This window comes from Hydra viridissima, unplaced genomic scaffold, assembly GCF_058129835.1.
Source record: "Hydra viridissima isolate aposymbiotic clone 2 unplaced genomic scaffold, HvirCarnegie_v1 scaffold_4, whole genome shotgun sequence".
Lineage (NCBI taxonomy): Eukaryota > Metazoa > Cnidaria > Hydrozoa > Anthoathecata > Hydridae > Hydra > Hydra viridissima.
In genome coordinates, this window is record NW_028324303.1 from 18,075,414 (window position 1) to 18,093,870 (window position 18,457).

The 18,457-nt window shown below is 27.5% G+C and overlaps 1 protein-coding gene and 2 pseudogenes across 2 annotated transcripts; 2 read left to right on the plus strand and 1 right to left on the minus strand.

Moving 5' to 3' along the window:
• The first annotated feature begins 1,512 nt into the window (after positions 1 to 1,512).
• Positions 1,513 to 16,433, plus strand: LOC149890245 (uncharacterized; annotated as a pseudogene). Its single transcript, XR_016452183.1, has 7 exons — positions 1,513 to 1,615; positions 1,740 to 1,952; positions 2,661 to 2,729; positions 11,591 to 11,697; positions 13,209 to 13,254; positions 14,852 to 14,990; positions 15,131 to 16,433. The product of XR_016452183.1 is annotated as an uncharacterized LOC149890245 (transcript).
• On the minus strand, positions 7,754 to 9,139 carry LOC149890246 (uncharacterized). The gene is made up of 2 exons (XM_090085239.1): positions 8,609 to 9,139; positions 7,754 to 7,864 (listed from the first exon to the last, which is right to left on the minus strand). The coding sequence occupies exons 1-2, from the start codon at positions 9,137 to 9,139 to the stop codon at positions 7,754 to 7,756; spliced, it is 642 nt and encodes a 213-aa protein (XP_089941365.1).
• A 57-nt stretch (positions 16,434 to 16,490) lies between the features above and the next one.
• LOC149890247 (uncharacterized) lies at positions 16,491 to 18,068 on the plus strand (annotated as a pseudogene).
• The last annotated feature ends 389 nt before the right edge of the window (positions 18,069 to 18,457 follow it).

Sequence of the window (18,457 nt, forward strand, 5' to 3'; positions counted from 1 at the left end):
TTTACAAAATTAGTGCTCAATGTTCAGAACAGAATATAGAAAATAAAAGTGTTCAATGTTCTTAGAGAACAAGAAAATAGAAAGACTTCTTGACAATTCTGAAAAGAGAAACTGGCAGCATATATATATATATATATATATATATATATATATATATATATATATATATATATATATATATATATATATATATATATATATATATATATATATATATATATACATATACATATATATTGAAAGTATATACAATATATATACAATATATACAAATATATTGTATATATATTGAAAGAAATAATAAAACGTCGGATTTTCTACCCTACCTTCTAATCAAAGTATGAAAAAACAATATAGTTCAATATCGATGTCTTTTAGCTTGTAGATAACTAGAAAAGTTGTGCTTAACAATTTAAACCCTTATTTTTTGAAACATTCATCTTTAAGTTTGAGGACAATATGCGTCATCCACCATATTTTTGTCAATAATATTTTTTTCAACTTAGCCCAACTTTTGCTAAATATTTTTCAGCTTAGACAACAAATTTTCAAAAACAGTTTTTTTTTTAAAAAGAAGTTATAGAAGGTAGGACGAACTACCAAAAAAATTTGGACTGGCCTTAAATCACCTGAGAAGTATCTTTCGCTTACCGCGAATATTAGGGATTTGTCGTATATTTTTGTACTTTCAACTTCAGATTAGAGCACTTTCCATTAATTTTGAGACCCATGTTTTTATACGATTCTTAATCAGCATAAAATTCTCTATCAGAATCAATCATAAAATTAGGGGGGGGGGGGGGGGGGGGGAGCAAGTCGAGTAGCGCTAGAAATTGAACTGGAGCGAGATATATTGCTCCACAAAGCCTTATAATGCCTTGTGATAATGGTGGTTTTGTACTTATTCCTCTTTATTATGACCTTAATAGCTATTTATAAAACTCTAATTTTTTTATGCATTTGAGTTAATATGCGAACTAAATAAATTTTATTCTGCTATTTTACTCTGAAATTTTCTTATAAAATAATAAAATAAATGAAAATCTATTTTAAAATTTATGATAACAAAATAAAATATTTTTACATTTTGTTATTAGATAAAACATCTTTACTAAAAGGTTTTTAACAACAGATGGGTGCCAAAGTTAATTTTTTACTTTTATTTTATCAGTCTAAATCACTTCTATTTTATCACAAAATGGTATGTTAGCTATCTTCAATATTTACCTTAAGCTTTTATTGTTAATTTCTTTAGAAAAAAAACAACTAAGGTGCGCAGTCGGGAATTTACTGCTAATGGATGCATTTTCCATAACCATATTATGGAAACCATATATAACATAACCATATATTGGGACCATTTTATTTTGAAATATAAATAGAATATATTAAAACTTATACCATTTTATGTGCTATAAAAGTATAATATTATAAACAAAGAAATAACCTGTTTTGTTACAGTAATCAAAGTGGAGTTATTTCTTAATTAATAACCACAAAAATTTATATTTTTTAAGTAATAAATTGAGAAAATATTACATGCAGCTGTAGTAAAAATCTAGCTACAACAATTGCCTACACTTCTGTATTTGACTAAGGACTTATTTAATGTTAAGTGTTTAACTCTAGTTTTTTATTTAACCGCTTATAAATGATAAGATAAAAACGTTACTTTCAAGAAATGTATTAATAAACTTTATTACCATAACACGTGTTACATAAAAATGTTTTACTTATAGTTTTCGAGAAAAATGCGATGGAAATTTTAAAAAATATAAAAAGAGAGTTAGCAGAGGTGAAGCGAAACCAAAAAGATTATGGACAAGTTTTCAGGATTTCAACATACAGAGTCAGATGTTGGTAAAAAATTTGTTCTGGTTACCATTAAAAAAGTCTAAAATTTGGGAAAGTTAGACACTTAATTGAAAGACAAAAATCTATATTTGCAGATGGTAAGTTATGTTATCAATCAGTTCATTCATTCTTGTTTTGCCGTTTAGTTGTCCAAAATACACAAGTATATTTCATCAATTTTAAATAAAAAAATGCAGAAATATCAAAAACCTTTTGACAGTTTTTTTGAACAATGATCCTCCATTTATCATATTAGATCCGATGGTGGGTCAAAAAAATTTATAGTTATAAGGGTATAAAAATTTTAAATGATAAGTATGAGAGACCAGTGGCTGATACAGAGTTACAAACTATTTATAACACTGTTCAGACAGTATTTTCTATTTAAATTTTTATTCTTACGATAAAATATTTTCCAATCTTTTAGAAAAATAGTTTAAAACATTTTTTTAAGTCACTTTTACACACACACAGCATTCTTATTAACATTATTTAGTTTCTATTTCTTTTGTATTGCTGCAAGTGTGACAGGTAGTATGTAATGCATTTATGTATCACGCTCAATGTTCACTGTTGAGTTGGCAGAGTATTTAGCCAAATAATGAAATGTAAATGTTACTCTCACTGATGGATCCTAGAATTCCCAGTAGGGGTAGGGGATGATCCCAGGAAACATAAAAGTTTTAATTCCTAAAAAAAATTACTTATAATTTTCCTTTTAACATCTCAAGGCGTCAGTTTCTTATCGGCATAGCTACTTTACTTGCTATTTTCAAGTTACTTTGCTTGCTATTCTAATGTTTTAGATAATCTGGTGGAAGGAGGATGCATGCCTCTAGATCCCTCACTGATTAAGGACTATTCTAAAGTTAATTGTAAGTATATTATATATATTATATATTTACTAGCAAAAAGCAACCCGTAATACGGGTTATGGTTGGTCTGTTACTTAATTTATAGTGGCTGTTTTCCACAATTTAAAGTTGTGAAACCTTAACTAATACCCTTTTAGCCTTCAAAAGGAAAAAATTAAACCATCTGTAAAATTAAAATAAAAAGTATGCAGAGGTAAAACAATTTACCAATTATTCAACATTATTTGAGTAATTTACAACTGACATAAGTTGTATCAGTGTAAGGCAGAACCATTTTCCTCAACATTGCTAAGTTCAAAACAATGCGTTTTTAGTTACTGGCTCAAAATAATAACGCTTTATCATGCTTTAAATTGACAAAAAAGTGAAGCTAAATTCTTGTAATATTTTTTATAGCATGAACTTTAATTAAAGCGAAAGTAAACTATACATGAGTTATTAATTTTTTGGTATCCCTTTGATACATGTTTCTTTAAAAAAGGAAATCGTCTTTAAAACGTTAAATGCACACAACTAAATAAATTTATTAAAAATAACTGACCATTTGACTATATATGGCACAAACCATTTTTATATACGGCCTCTTTGTTTCAATAGTTTTTAGAAAACTGTAATTTGCTACCATTTACTGAAAATTCCTTTTAATACTCGAAATTTAATTCTCTTAAATATTGACACTAATAAAGGACCTCCCTTCCCTGTTTTTGCCTTAATGGTGGTAAGGAGAATACATTTATCTTTATTAAGAGTAATCAAGTTTTTGATGAAGACCTTTTACCAGAATGATAGAATGTAAAACAATGATTTACTTGTATAATAATTTTTTCTTTTTAATTTATATAAGAATTTAACATATATAAGAATTTTTACTATCCCCAAAAGTGTTGCAAATGCAAACTATGCTAATTAATTAGTTAAACACCTTATAAAATTTAAGTAACTTGATATTTGACAAATGCGCATAACTACAATGTTCACACACCTCCCCTGTTAAAAATTATTAGGCATAAAAAGGAGAATTTAAAAAAAAATTGAACTAATTGCATATATTTATATCATTTTAAGTGACAAAAATTTACAATAAAAGGTTATCAAGTTTTTTTTTATAAATCGTATAAATGCAAAAAAAAAAAAAAAAAAAAGAAGCACCACATAAAAACTGAAAATCAAATTAAGATATAAATTGCATTTTTAGCATAATGTTGTCTTCGCTTTTGATAAATAAATAAAAGCATTAAATTCCAATAATGAATCTACCTATTATTCATTTTTAACAATAGACACCAACATGAAGGTATGCCAAGCAGTCTATCAACACAAAACATCACAACAATAACACATAACAATAGAATATTTACACCCTTGATTCTAAAATCCAGCAAAAATAACAAACCAAATTAAAATATGAAAGGCAAAATTTGAAAACCAAATTAAAGTTAACTGCATTTATCTTTTCACTAAACTTATAAATACATAAAAGTATATTTGTTTTTAATTTCAATATTAGTTATTCAATTACTTCAAATTTAGGACATTTAAAGATCGAGGTTGCATGCTCTCTTATACACATTACGCTAAACATTAACAGACATTATTATGTGTTTCCAGAATAATTAAAAAAGGCTAGACAACACAACCTAGCTCTAAAGGAGTAACACCGCCTTGCACTAAATGCTGCCAAGTCACACCTTTTCTGCTATAAGTACACTGCTTGGCTGGCAAGGTTATTAATCTTGCTCAACATTATGCCAAGTCACACCACTTTGAAAAGATGGAAACAACATAATTTAAACATATATACAACTATAAACAAATATGGTTTTATATAACACATAAAAACACCTTTTATAACAATGTTAAATGACAAATATATATTTATCAAAAACTATTTAAAAAAAAAAAAATAATAATAAATAAAGTTATACAAACAAAATGTGCTCACAACCTACAAACAGTAAATTTTCAAAATGAAAATCTAAAGACAATAAATTAAGAACATTAGAAAATATAACATTATTTTTGTAACACTTTTAACCAACCATACCTTAAATGAGATGTTTATCAATTTTGAAAAACAAACTATTAAATGCTCTAGTTCTTGAACATGCAAAATAAAGTTGTGTAAGCACTTTCACCTCCGTATAATTCATGATACTTTTGTTTCATGACATTCGCTTTTTACGAGAATTACTTGAGCTTAAAGAAAGGATTATTCACGATAAAAATGAATTAAAAAAAAGGTGATCCAATATAAGACACTTTTAGTTTATATGAAATCGTTGGGATCGAACTTAAAAAATACCAAGATAACGCGATGTTTATAAAAATTTAGAATGACGCCTGGAGTCAATCCTATAATCTGTTTTCAATTTCGGCATGTAGAAACATTAAGAGAATTCTGAATATGAAATTTTTTACAAGTATAAGAGATAAAAAATATATTGTAAAAAAATTTACATTTTGTTATGTAAGAAATAACCTTTCAGAAAGCAAAGACTATTAAGAAATTTAGCACTTATTCGTGACCTTCTCTTAGTAGCAAAGCAACCTGCAGCACTAAATGCTCTTTCACTTTCAAAAGAAGTTAGAGGAATTCTTTCAAGTGCTGACAGTAAGTGAAAAATAAAAAGAAGAAAATATTTTGTTTTCTTGAATGTATATGTGCATTTATAAAGTGTAAAGGTATTTGATTCATGGAAGATACCATTTTATTTAAAAAATGTTTGTTTTGTTTTTTTTTAACATTTTTAAAATGAAAAACCGCGTAAATAATTTTTTTTTTTTTTCTTTTATATAACATGATAGTTAAAACAGAATTTTTTGTAATAATTTTAACTTCTAGATAAAACTAATGCTTGTACAACTTGATCAAATAAAGAAGGATTTGTTCTTTAAACAATTTTCACAATTAATGACCAAGATAAAAAATATGTGGTCAAAGTTTTAATTGACATTAACTAATAGTAAATTTATTAACAGACTGTGTTGATAAGTTTAAAAAAAAATTATTGTCAACAGATATTGCAGGATATACATGATTCGATAAAGAGTTTTCCACTTTAGTCAGTTTAATTTTTTATCTTTAACATAACATTTTGAGTCTAGTACAAAAATTTTAAATTTGGTCAAAGCGTTTAACGATAAACCGACTGGGTAGTAATGCGTAGATTTGCAAGTTTTAGGAAATTAAGTGTTTGCTGTAAATTTAAAAATGAATAAGGTATTCTGGTGATACTTGATAATAAAATGAGAGGAAATGGCAAAAGTAGCATGCAGTACAAACAATGAGTGTATTATGTAAAGATGCGCAGAATATCCAAGTACTGAAAATTCAAAGACATTTTTTAGGTAAAATATTAAATGAGATCAATAAAGAAAGGTTTAATGATGGATTTATGACAATGAAATTATTAATTTTAACATTTTAATTGATATTTAAAGAGTTTATTAAAGAAGAAAAAGAAAATTATTTAAAAAAAAAAAACAACGCAAATAATTTAAATACAGTTAGTTGGATTGTTAGCAAGTATCTTTCTATTTAACAATTTATACAACATATAATAATACATACAATATATAACAATAAAAAAGAATATTTTTTTATTTTGTTTTTTACCGTGAAGGAGCATTTTTACAATACAGTTGTATTAATACATGAAACTTTATCTTTTTGAATCACACTGTTATTTTACTTTCAAAAAACTAATTAATAGAATGAAAAAAAAAATGCCAGTATCGTAAATGCTGGCAAAACATTGCTGTATATGTGACATTTTAAGAAATATAAATGTTTTGCCAGATGTAGACAGATTTCATTTCTAAGAAAATAACTGTAAAATATTGAAACCCCGGCACTGAGGGAATTCCAAGTTTTAATCCTGTTACCTGAAGACAGTAAAAGTGCACCCTACTTACGACAATTGCCATGAAATTACTATCTTTGCTACCATAACTAACCAAGGTCATTTTTAAAAGAGAAAATATACTTATCACTTATACTTATTACTTATCGTGAGAAAATATACTTATCTAAGCTATTTTACATTTAAAAAATTTAATAACTTTTTTTGCTAACAATTAAAATATTAAACCCTAAAAAGAAGTTCTGTTGTTTTAACTAGATATCTAGTTAGATAAAGTAACTAAATTTTTTTCTCTAAATGTTTATTTTATGTAAGGACTTTCTTAAAGCATAGAACTTTGTTAACTTACTGTAATTTTTACTGTATTTTTTAATTGAGTTTTGTGTAAGTAACAGAAAAATTTTAAGTAAACCAAAAAAAGAGTAAAAGTTTATAATATAAAGGTTTTTTTTTGTCATAATTAAGTTGATTTTTTTTTACTGGCATAAGCAAAAAAGTACTATAAAAGTACTATAAATATATATATATATATATATATATATATATATATATATATATATATATATATATATATATATATATATATATATATATATATATATATATGATAGAGTGATCTTTTTTAGAACCTTTTGTGATTATTGAGTCAAATTTAAGATTATAGTGCATAAGATGAGGTGACATAAAAGTGTAAAATTCTTGATAATTTTTTATAAGTATAAGAAACAAGTAGAATAATGTTAATTGAAGACAACTTATATGAAAAAATCGTCAAGTTGCACTATATCTAGTGCAACTTGATGATTGGTAGTACAAAAAGCTCCATTTGTAAATGTAAATTTTCGTGGGTTTCTTCGAAAAGATTCATTTTTAAACATATTTAGATGGTAATATTTGTTCAAAGCACTCTTATCGTGGCTCACAAAAACATGACTAAGTTGGAAAGAAACTGCTCTAATCCTTGTACAAAATTTTTTCTTACGCTTTGGATTAAAAAGGTCGTCTCAATAATTGAGTTTGATTGATAGTAAGTATTAGTAATTTTATAATAGCTATTAAATTTATTAGTTCAAATGTTCTTCTACTTACAAAAATGTTTTTAAGAAAAAGAGTCCATTAAATTGAATAAAATGCTTCATTTGAATTTTGGGTTCGACCATGTTAAACATGGTTTTTTGGACGTTTCAGAACAAAAGGTAAATTAGAATCTGATGGAGCCAACTGAATTTGAGAAACAAAAACCTGTTTTCCACCAGAAACACCTGTCAAAACCTTTGCATAAATAAAATTATTTTTAGGAGCACAAACTTTCATTCAAGTACTATTACACAACCCAGCTTTGAGATCTAAATTTCTAAGTAGCATAAATACACAACCAATTTTCAATTTTAAACAATGAGGTGGCATACCTGGAGGAGCTAAGCTGTTCAAAAACTCAACAGGAAAATTATTTCTTTCGTTAAGGTCATCAGTATCAATTTGATCAGCACTTAAATAAATTTTGACCTCACCTGGCAGACATTCAAGCAGTTCTTCATTGATTGATAATGAATCAACATTAGTTGGTGTTAAAATCACGCGTTTAGAATAATCATTTTGATCAGCATCTCCAAAAATCTTTTCAACAACTGATTCATTTTCTCTAATAATGCACTGGTTTGGTATTTCGATGCATCCTTTAAAAGGATTATCCTCTTTGACAGGAATTTTTCCATTCCCAAGTTTTAGTAGCCATTGGGGAAATTTACCTTCCCCATCTTGAACTCTCATATTTTCAGTTAATGCAAACTTCTGCACCCATTGCCAATGCAAAGAACATTTTATACACTATTCTACTATTTCAGCTGGTTGTCCTCTTTTCACAACAGGCAGAATTTGCCTAAAGTCACCACCAAAAAGAATGATTTTTCCTCCAAATGGAAAGTTGTTGTTGCAAATATCTTTTAACAACCTATCAATTGCATTTAAGGCATGTTTAGGTATCATCGATGTTTCATTAAGGAAAAACAAACTAACTTGTCTTAAAAAATGCCCATCTATAGAGTTAGGAGTTACATTACATGTGCTACTATCCGATATTGGAACAGGAAGTTTGAATAAGCCATGCAATGTAGATTCATTTGTAAGAAGAGTTGCTGCTATGCCAGTCCATGCAGCTGGAGCAGATTTAAAGCCCCTACTTACGGTTTCAGCAATCAAATAGTTATAAGTAAAGGTTTTTCCACTACCAGCTGGTCCGTCCATGAAAAACAATCTAGAATGTTTATTTTCTACACTTGGTTGCTCATTCAGTGCAGCAAGGGTAGCATTACATACATTTAATTGATTGACATTAAGCAAAAGTCTCATTCTGTTGGCTTCGTCAATAGATTGTTGAACATTTTCATCAAAATTTTCTACGTTTAAGCCTATAAACTCATCAATAGTAGGCAGATTGTAATCAGCCAGCGTTTTGCCACTTTGATTAATAATCTTTTCAGTTTGATGAAGAGAAGCTTGTTCAGCTATTAGAGCTGGGACTGAGCAGTGAATGAAATCTTCTATCATAAAAGCTTTGTATGTATTCCAGAGATGTAAAGGATTTTCAGGTTCACAAAAGGTCAAGATAATTGAAAACACTTGTCGAATATGCTTTGACATATGTGTTAAAACTGTCTCAGAAATAGTATTCTGCCATTCAGTGTCATCTTGCAACAAAGTTTTCAAAACACATGCTTCACGAAACGTTTCAAGGACAATACATCCTCCTCTCCTTTTGCTTGCAAAAGAAACAGTCTAAGAAAAATCATTTCTCCAGTTGGATTAACTTTATACATTTTTACTATCACATTATTACCGCCCCTTTGTCTAACCTTCCATTTACAATGTTTATCATTAAATATAGAGTGATATGGAATGTCTACATATGAATAGCAATGTGCTCTTTCAATATCAGTATTTAACTTAAACCATGCCGTTAGGTGCGTATCATTTTGAGCTGCACGATCTAAAGCCATTTGTTCTGCTCCTTTTCTAAAATACACTTATTGATTTTCAGGTAGATGTTTACCAACTCACAGCACTTTGAAAACACGGAAACAACATAATATAGACATATTTACCAACTATAAACACAATAAATGTGTTTAAATATGTATATAAGGTTAAATATATACCTTATATACATATTTAAACACATTTTTAAAACAATTAAATAATGCATATTAACACATACACAAACAATAAAAAAACAGTTTACATTATTATAAAAAGACATTGATAAAACAACTATAAAGCACTTCTTACCACATACATTTCAAAAAAGAATATATGTAAACAATAAATGTGTGCAAAAAAAATTTTTTTAAATGACGCGAGAAATTTTAAAAAGATTCAAAGTAAACAAAATATATACAAACAATACTCTTTACCTTCTTTTTTTTTCATAAGAACTGTAATCCTCATAACAAAATTTAACCTTTACATACAATAACATGTGAAATGCCATGTCAGTGTTTGCACAAAATTTTAATTTATTTTTCTAAATTTTCTAAAAAAGAACAAAATTAGTTAATAGCATCACAGCATACACATTTTAATGTAGTAGTAACCATTTTATGGAAATTGAATTAGTATAACTTTAAATAACATCCATACCCCTATTTTCCATCTAAAAAATAAAGTAAAAATAAAACTGCTAAAAGAAAAACTAAAACCAACAAAATATAAACAATTTAAAAATTTAAAATCCTTTCCACTTTAAATCCTTTCTACTTTTTCTAATAAAAATGTATATATAACTGTTTTATATACTTACTTCAGTTACAATATGATCTTAACGATGATTATTTATCTTCATATGATTTTTTATGTAATATATCTAAACTAATAATTAAATTCTAAAAGGAAAAAAGTTTTAACTCGCTTAAAAGACCTTTCTCCAATGACCGCGTGCATTAAGAGAATGCGCTCTTTCAAAGCCTAGTAACTCATGACTAATCGACGTTAAACATTAAACATTAAATGTTTCTTTAAGAATTATATTATAGACTAATTGGATATTTTTTCTATTTGGTTTCATGAGCTAAGTAATAACTTTGAGGTAACTACTGACCTTTTTCTCAGAGGTCAGTAGTTATCTCAAAGTTATTATTTATTACTCAAACATCTTATTCTCAAAGAGTTGGCTGAAATAAAATTTATTTTAAAGGAGTTTGTTGACTTAAAGTTTCATGCAACTGGGGTGAAGTTGCTAGAATCAGTTGACCAATTTGTAGCACTTAATAAAAAACTAAATGACAAATCAGAATATAATAAATGTGTATCATCTAATTATTTTTTTTTAATTTTTTTTTTTATTTGGGTTATTTGAAGGTAGCTCAGAATTTGCTTGATAGTTTGAAAATAGTTGGTGGCAGAAAACCAAGATAGCATGTTTTCATGATCATGAAAAGTTAAATGACAATTCTAATCTAACTTCAGTTATCAGAAATTTAGTTAAGTAGCAGCAAAAAACAAATAATTTTGACCTTTTTGTCTAACAATTACTTGTAACCTGAGAATGATAAAAATTTTGAGTAATTTACTGTAGGTATTTAAACTAGTATCTACATGCAAAAGTAATTTTGTTCGGGGTTTAAATTTAATGATTATAAAACTTTATAATTTATAGTTCATTTAAATAGTTTATTTCATGTATTCAAATATTTCATTTCATTAACATATTCAAATATATATGTCAGTTTAATGTAAAAATATCTGTCAGGTTATTTTCCAATCAGCTACAATCTAAATTAAATCGAAAAGGCAATAGGGAAAAAAAAAGTCTCGAAAACCAAATAAATGTCTGGAGTGTTTTGGGAGGTATAGTTTTAAGTGTATAAAACTGCTCTCTGAATTAAAAATGTACTCTTTAGCTCATTTGTGTGCCATACTAGTATTTTTGTCTCCATGACCTTTTTTTTTATCTATACCAAAGTAAATTATATTGAATATTTTAAAATTTGTTTATTTTGACAGATTCCTGTAATTACAGTGGTGGATCAATGAAAGATCTAGAAAGATCCGTACCTGATGTTTCGCAAAATACTCCTGCGTGTAATCGGAAAAAAAAAAATTTAGTACAGGTAAATTGGTGTTGTTAAAATCAGTAAAATTATATTTTTAAATTAACTATTATTATTGTTATATTTTATACCTTCTTCAGATAATTAAAGATGAAAACGTTAATAAATAGGAAAAAATAGCTTAATAAGGTTTCTTTGTACCAGAAAGACGTGTTATATCTCATATCTTTGATGTTTTTATGAAGTTTGGCAACAAGCCGAGTGAAAATTTTTATATGTTTCATTTAAACAGATTTTTTAATCATTCTGCATTTCTTTTAAAGCATTAGTGCATTTATTTACATGCTATGATTGAAAATTAAATTTAGTTTTTATTGCATATTTTACATAAAGTTAGGTACCGGCGATTCGGTTCGTAAAATTTGAAAAAAGTCAATCCCACTTATTTTGCGTATTAAAACAGTCTGATTGTTAAATATTTTAAAAACCATAATCTGAAAAATAATTTAAAAACTACTGGCGAATTATTTTTGGCAAATTTTCTTTGCTGTCGGGATTATTAATCCAAAAAATTTTTACGAAACACTAACGGATTTTTATTTTGCGGATTCTTTTTGATGTTCGGATTATTAATCCGAAAAATTTTAATGTCTGAAAATGTAATTTTGCCATTGCAAACATTTGAACAGGTGCAAAATTTTGAAAAGAAATTGTGACAGTCAGCGCTAGACAAGTTGCAGATAGTGAGTTTTTTGTTCTAATGACAAACTTAAACTATTTTTTCTTTAAGTTTAAGTTAAATTATGTTTTGACACAATATCTTGGTCTTCAAAGAGGTGTTACTTTGAAAGAGACTGTCAGACAAATAATGAAAATGGTCATGACTGATGATTTGACAAACAGTTTTAATTTCATGGGCCATGGAAATAAGCATGCTTTTTCTGTCCTGCAGCTTAAGGACATTGTTTGTGGTTTGTAAATAATTGTATGTATATATTTGAGTAAATTGAAAAAATTTACTATTATTGGTTGAAAAAGTGTGTTTTTGTGAAAGAAGACATAGGTTTTCAAGTAGACAAGTGACATTTGTCCTGCAAAACTAGTATCTTGTGATTAAATAGTTCTGTTAAAATGCTTATCAGTGTTTATGTTGTTTTTTAATAAAATTTATTAAAAATCAACCAATAAAAATCTAAATTCATGTGCAAGTATAGAATCAACAAAACTTTCTTTAGAGTGCTCGCACCACTGACTTGTGATCTTTTCAGATATACAAACCATTACATACAGCTTTATAAACGCTATTTTAAAAATACAATGGTAACAACACGGTAATGAGTCCTAAAGTTTTCATTTTCACAAAATTTGTTAAAATTAGGTCTTTTAGCTGCAGTTTGTATTTTACGCAGTATTGATATAAAAAGAATTAGAATAATTGAAAGTGAAAAAAATGATTTGTGACAGGTTATTAATCTTTTAAGTATTTTTTGAAATGAAATTAGTATTGATATAGTATATTTTGACTGCTTTGCAAGCACAAAGGGTTTATAGTATATTTATATATTATACAGATTCTGTGCGTGCAAATCAAGAAAGACCAAGAAAGAGATGGCTGGGGTAAATGCAGAGGATTTATTTTAGCAATAACTAAAAAGCTTCGATAAAAATCCCATTTTTTATGTTTGAGGTGTTAGTTTTGTTTATTCTTCTAGGGATGCAAAGCATGCAAAACCTGCTTTAAATGAAGCAAAAAATGCATAATATGAAATATCTAAAAATAACACACACACACATACATACATACATACATACATACATACATACATACATACATACATACATACATACATACATACATACATACATACATACATACATACATACATACATACATACATACATACATACATACATACATACATACATACATACATACATACATACATACATACATACATACATACATACATACATACATACATACATACATACATACATACATACATACATACATACATACATACATACATACATACATACATACATACATACATACATACATACATACATACATACATACATACATACATACATACATACATACATACATACATACATACATACATACATACATACATACATACATACATACATACATACATACATACATACATACATACATACATACATACATACATACATACATACATACATACATACATACATACATACATATCAACTTAAGCTATTTTTAGATATTTTGTTTAAATGTTAAACATAAATGTATATGTGTGCTTTTATTTACAATATTTTTATATTTGGTTCTTTTAATGAAGGAATTAATATCACAGAATTTGTTTTTTCTTTATTTCAATTTTATTTAATTTTACTTAAAGTTTATATTATAAGCTTTTTTTGCCATGTCTACAGTTTTAAAAAGTAATATATAAATGACAAAAATATAAGTAAATAATAATCCCATAAACATACAACACTTTATACAAGAAACAACCTATATTAGCGATTCCACGGCTCAACAAAAAACATTTGATGTTTGACAAAAAACATGAACTTTACTCTCTTATATCTTTTTGTATGCTTAAGCAAACACCTTGAGGTTTTTTGCATCAATTATTGTTACTCAACCTCTTTCCAGCCATATATAGAAAGTACTATGGATTATATGGCTTCATTTAAATTTTATCCATATCTTAAGACCACTTTTAAGAAAAAAGCTTGAAGCGGGAACTTTTTTTAAAACGAAGCTTTTGGAGGTTAGTTTTCCTTAGTACTAAAACATCCAATTTTTATAAAACTTTCCGTATATATTAAACAAGGTATGAGGAATCTATGGAATGTGGACACTTTTTAACTTTTATACATAAATTTTTAGTTTTTAGCGTTTCAAAAGTTCAAGGTTTATTTTTATAGAAAAAAAAGTGTTTTTTAAAAGTGTCCAGGTGGAAAATGCTAGCTTGTTGTTTCCTTTTTTTATAACAAGTATTTATTTATGTTTTCTTGAAGAATAGATTCTAAGGATTTTTATATATAGAAATTAGGTATATATCTATATTCCTTCGCATATTTTATGACGTTTTTTGTTTTGATTTTGCGTTTCTGAAATTTTAACTTCAAATAAAATTGAAAGTGAAAGTATATTTCTTGATTAAAGACTCCAGTTTTTCAATAAAATAAATTTTTTACTTTTTTAAAGGTATTTTGTCTGGATTGTTCAACTACAAGCTTGACTGTTACTATTTTTACTTAAGTCTGTACTACAGATTCTTTAAACTGGTTTTTTCAAAACAAAACCCGGAAATAGTAATCAACTAAAGTTCACAAAACGGAAATGTGTAAGAAAGTTATCAGTTGTTTTTTTTCAGTTATTTTTCTATTTTTTGTATTGGTTTAGTAAAAAAACCTATGAACTCTAATGATAATTTAAATTCCCTTTTGTTATAATCACATAAATTAAGTTTAATATTAATTTTAGCTACCAAAATGTTGTCAGCAACAGCAACCTACAAGAATATTTTGGATTTTCTAAATATAAATGATGGCATTATTTCTGTGAAATATCCTAATTTTATATTAACTAATAGCTACTTTTTAAAAGTTTTCAAAGAAAAAGGTAAATATGACTTAACTTGGAAAAATCTTTCATTATTTTTTGAAACCTACTGCAAATATAATATCTCTAGAGTGATGTTAATTAAGTACTTGAAAAAGTTTTAAAACTATATTTCAAAATTAAATCGAGCAAAAAATTTGGACTTAACAAAAGCTTTTTTAAGCTTTGTTTTATCTTTTAATAATGCTTTTTCTGATGTTGTTGGTATGTCACCTTGTTCTACTTCTATCCACAATAGTGAAATTGTTCCAAATCATGCCACTGTTTTTGTATCTTCTGACCTAAACCTGCAAATTGTTAATGATGATTTTTCGTGCTTTGTTACCCCAAATTCTACTGTATATACTCCTTTAGGAAATGGCTCTGAAAATTCTTTTCTTGAAACGCAAGTTAATGAAGAGAATCTCCCAGTTTCCAATTTAGATAAAAAGCTACCTATATTATCTGGTGATTTGACCTACAAAATAAAAAAATACAAACAGAGAATTAATCATCTCAAATTAAAAAATAGACAAATTAATAGGAGATTTAATTAATATAAAAGAAAATATCAAGCAATCTTGTCAAAATATAATGTCAGAAATGTCAACAAAAGAGAAGTTAGAAAGGATTGTAGGATTAAACAATTTTTGCAGAAAAATTTTGAGTTGGAAAAAGAAATTGATTTGGCTAGAAAGCGTTCACAATCAGATCAACAAAAGGCATGGTTTTCAAAAAAGAAAAAAATTGAAACACCGTTTTGAAAACGAATCTGATGAAACGAATGATTCAATCTTAATGGAGAGTTTAAATTACTTTGGAAATCTTTTAGAAGAGCTGAAGGAAAGAGTTTTTTGAAAAAAATGTAATTGATGTTTTTGAAGGTGGTAGATATAATGATAAAATTAGCTCTGTATATTATGACCTTTTACGTAAAAATGTTTCTGTTAATAATGTTAAATCTGTTATCAGAACTGTACTACAAAAAATGGCTGGAATTTCATGTGGCGCACTTCCAAAAAAGTCTTTGGCAGCTGAATTTTTTAGTGAAATGAACCTTTTATCAAAAGCTCAGGTTAGAGAGGCTATGTTGAATAGTACACACAATGTTCTTCATACAGACGGCACAAATTATAATTTTAGAGAGGTTGGTAGTTTTCAAGTCATCTGGAAGCTACATGTTTGACATGGCAATCAATGGAATGGGAAAGCTGATGAATGGAAGTCATTTTTGCGTAAAACGTTTTCAAAAAATTTGATGGTTTCATTTTTGCATCATTGATTTAACATTATATTTTTACTTGGTGGAGCAACTTATTTTCACAAAGATCATCTTAAAGAATTTGTTTTTAATCTTGATGGTTCAAATTTCCTTCATGAATCAATTAGGCATGATATTGACAACATAATTTTTCATGCTTCAACCAGAGCTCTGGGAATATTTTTAATACAAAAAAGAAGGTCCTGATATCAGTTTATTAAAAATAAACTGATATCAGGACCTCTTTTTCGTTTTATTGAAGAGAGGATCATATTTTTTCTTTGAATACTGTTTGGTCGCAAATGGTTAATTATTTTGTTTGTTGTTCTTTTGATGCATCAATTATGTTAAGTGGTTCTACATTTTTTGATGTCAAATATCTCACCAAGGATGAAGTGTTTGATTGTTTGTTTTCTAATTGTAATGACCTTCTTTTGGATGGCTTAACACAAGAATGTCTTGAAGTTATATATTGTTCGTGTTCGGTTATGATCCAGAGTCAGTTAAGAAACCAATTGCCTGGAGGGAAATATCACAATACAGATGTTGATGTTCTTGAGGAAACTCAAAACTTCCCACGTACTAATGTTGTGTCTAAATGTGACTTTGCTTCTTATGACCGTAGGTTAAAAATGAAACCTAACATGACAACAGTAGCTGCAGCTGGTGTCATCATGTTTAACAATAACAAAACAGCTGATTGGCTAGATGGGAAATCCCAGGAAGAAATTGCAAGGCTAGTTTTACTAGCGAGGCGAAATAGAAAAGGATATATCAGAAAGTACAGAGAAAAAAAAGCAAATATATTGTAGTACAAAATCATTAAGATGGACAAGCGCAACTTCGAAAAGGAAATAAAGGAACAAAAGGCAAGTGAAGAAAAAGAGTTTTTGACAACAGAAATTGGAAAGGATGGTGGTTTAATTTTGTGTAAAGTGGATTTGGAGCAAATCCTAGGTACTGAAAATGAAATTCTAATTAAGTTGCAAAGACAAATTAAATTTCGAAAAAAGTACTTCAGCAAAAATTTCCAGAAAAGAGGTTACAGTTAGGAGAAAAGGGAAAAATTACAAAAAGTTTGGTATAGAAGCATTAAAAACAAGCCTGCTATCAATTTTTAAATTTTTAAAAAATCCTCCAGAATAATGAGCAAAAACAATAAAATGTTCAGTAATCAGACAGAATAATGAAAGACAAGAAATGTTGTTAACATTAAAACAAAAGGTCAGGTTAGAGGGTGAAGCTAGATTATTGGAAACTGGGAAAAAAAAAATAACAGGCACATCAAAGGGAAGGGTTCCAAAGTTTTTAGGAAAAAGAATTAAACATAAAATGGTAGATGAAGGTGGCAAGGATGTATGGTATTCAGGGCTCGTAGTAAGTGTTTTAGATGACAATGAATTTGATAAGGAATGCGATTTTGAGATACTATATGATGGATTTGAGAATAAATACAATATTGAGTTAGTCAAAGAGTGGAGGATGAAATGTGTTGAGATAGAGAGAAAGGCTGATGGTTATGTGGAGGGCGAAGTTTGAAAAAAGCATAAATGTTGTTAATATTGTTTTTGACACAATGTCAATTCAGCTTCAATTTATTGTATTTATTTTTGTTATTATCATTATTCAATAAGTAAAAAATAATTCAATAAAGTCTTTATGTTTGTAATCTGTTTGATCATCTGGAGCTGTGTTTGCGCATATTTGATTTCTGTTGTACCTTTGCAGCCATGGCAACATACTGGTAAGTCATGCTTTCTATTTTTGCCCTGATTTACCTGTCAATAAATGTATCCTTGTGTTTAGGTATTTCTAAGTCATTATATGTATGTTTTTGTAGGTACACCCACAAATCATTATATGAGTACCTATCTTCTGTTCACCTCTGCAGTGATGTTGATCTACCGGTAAGTAATTATTTGTATGTTTGTGTGTATGCACCCATAAGT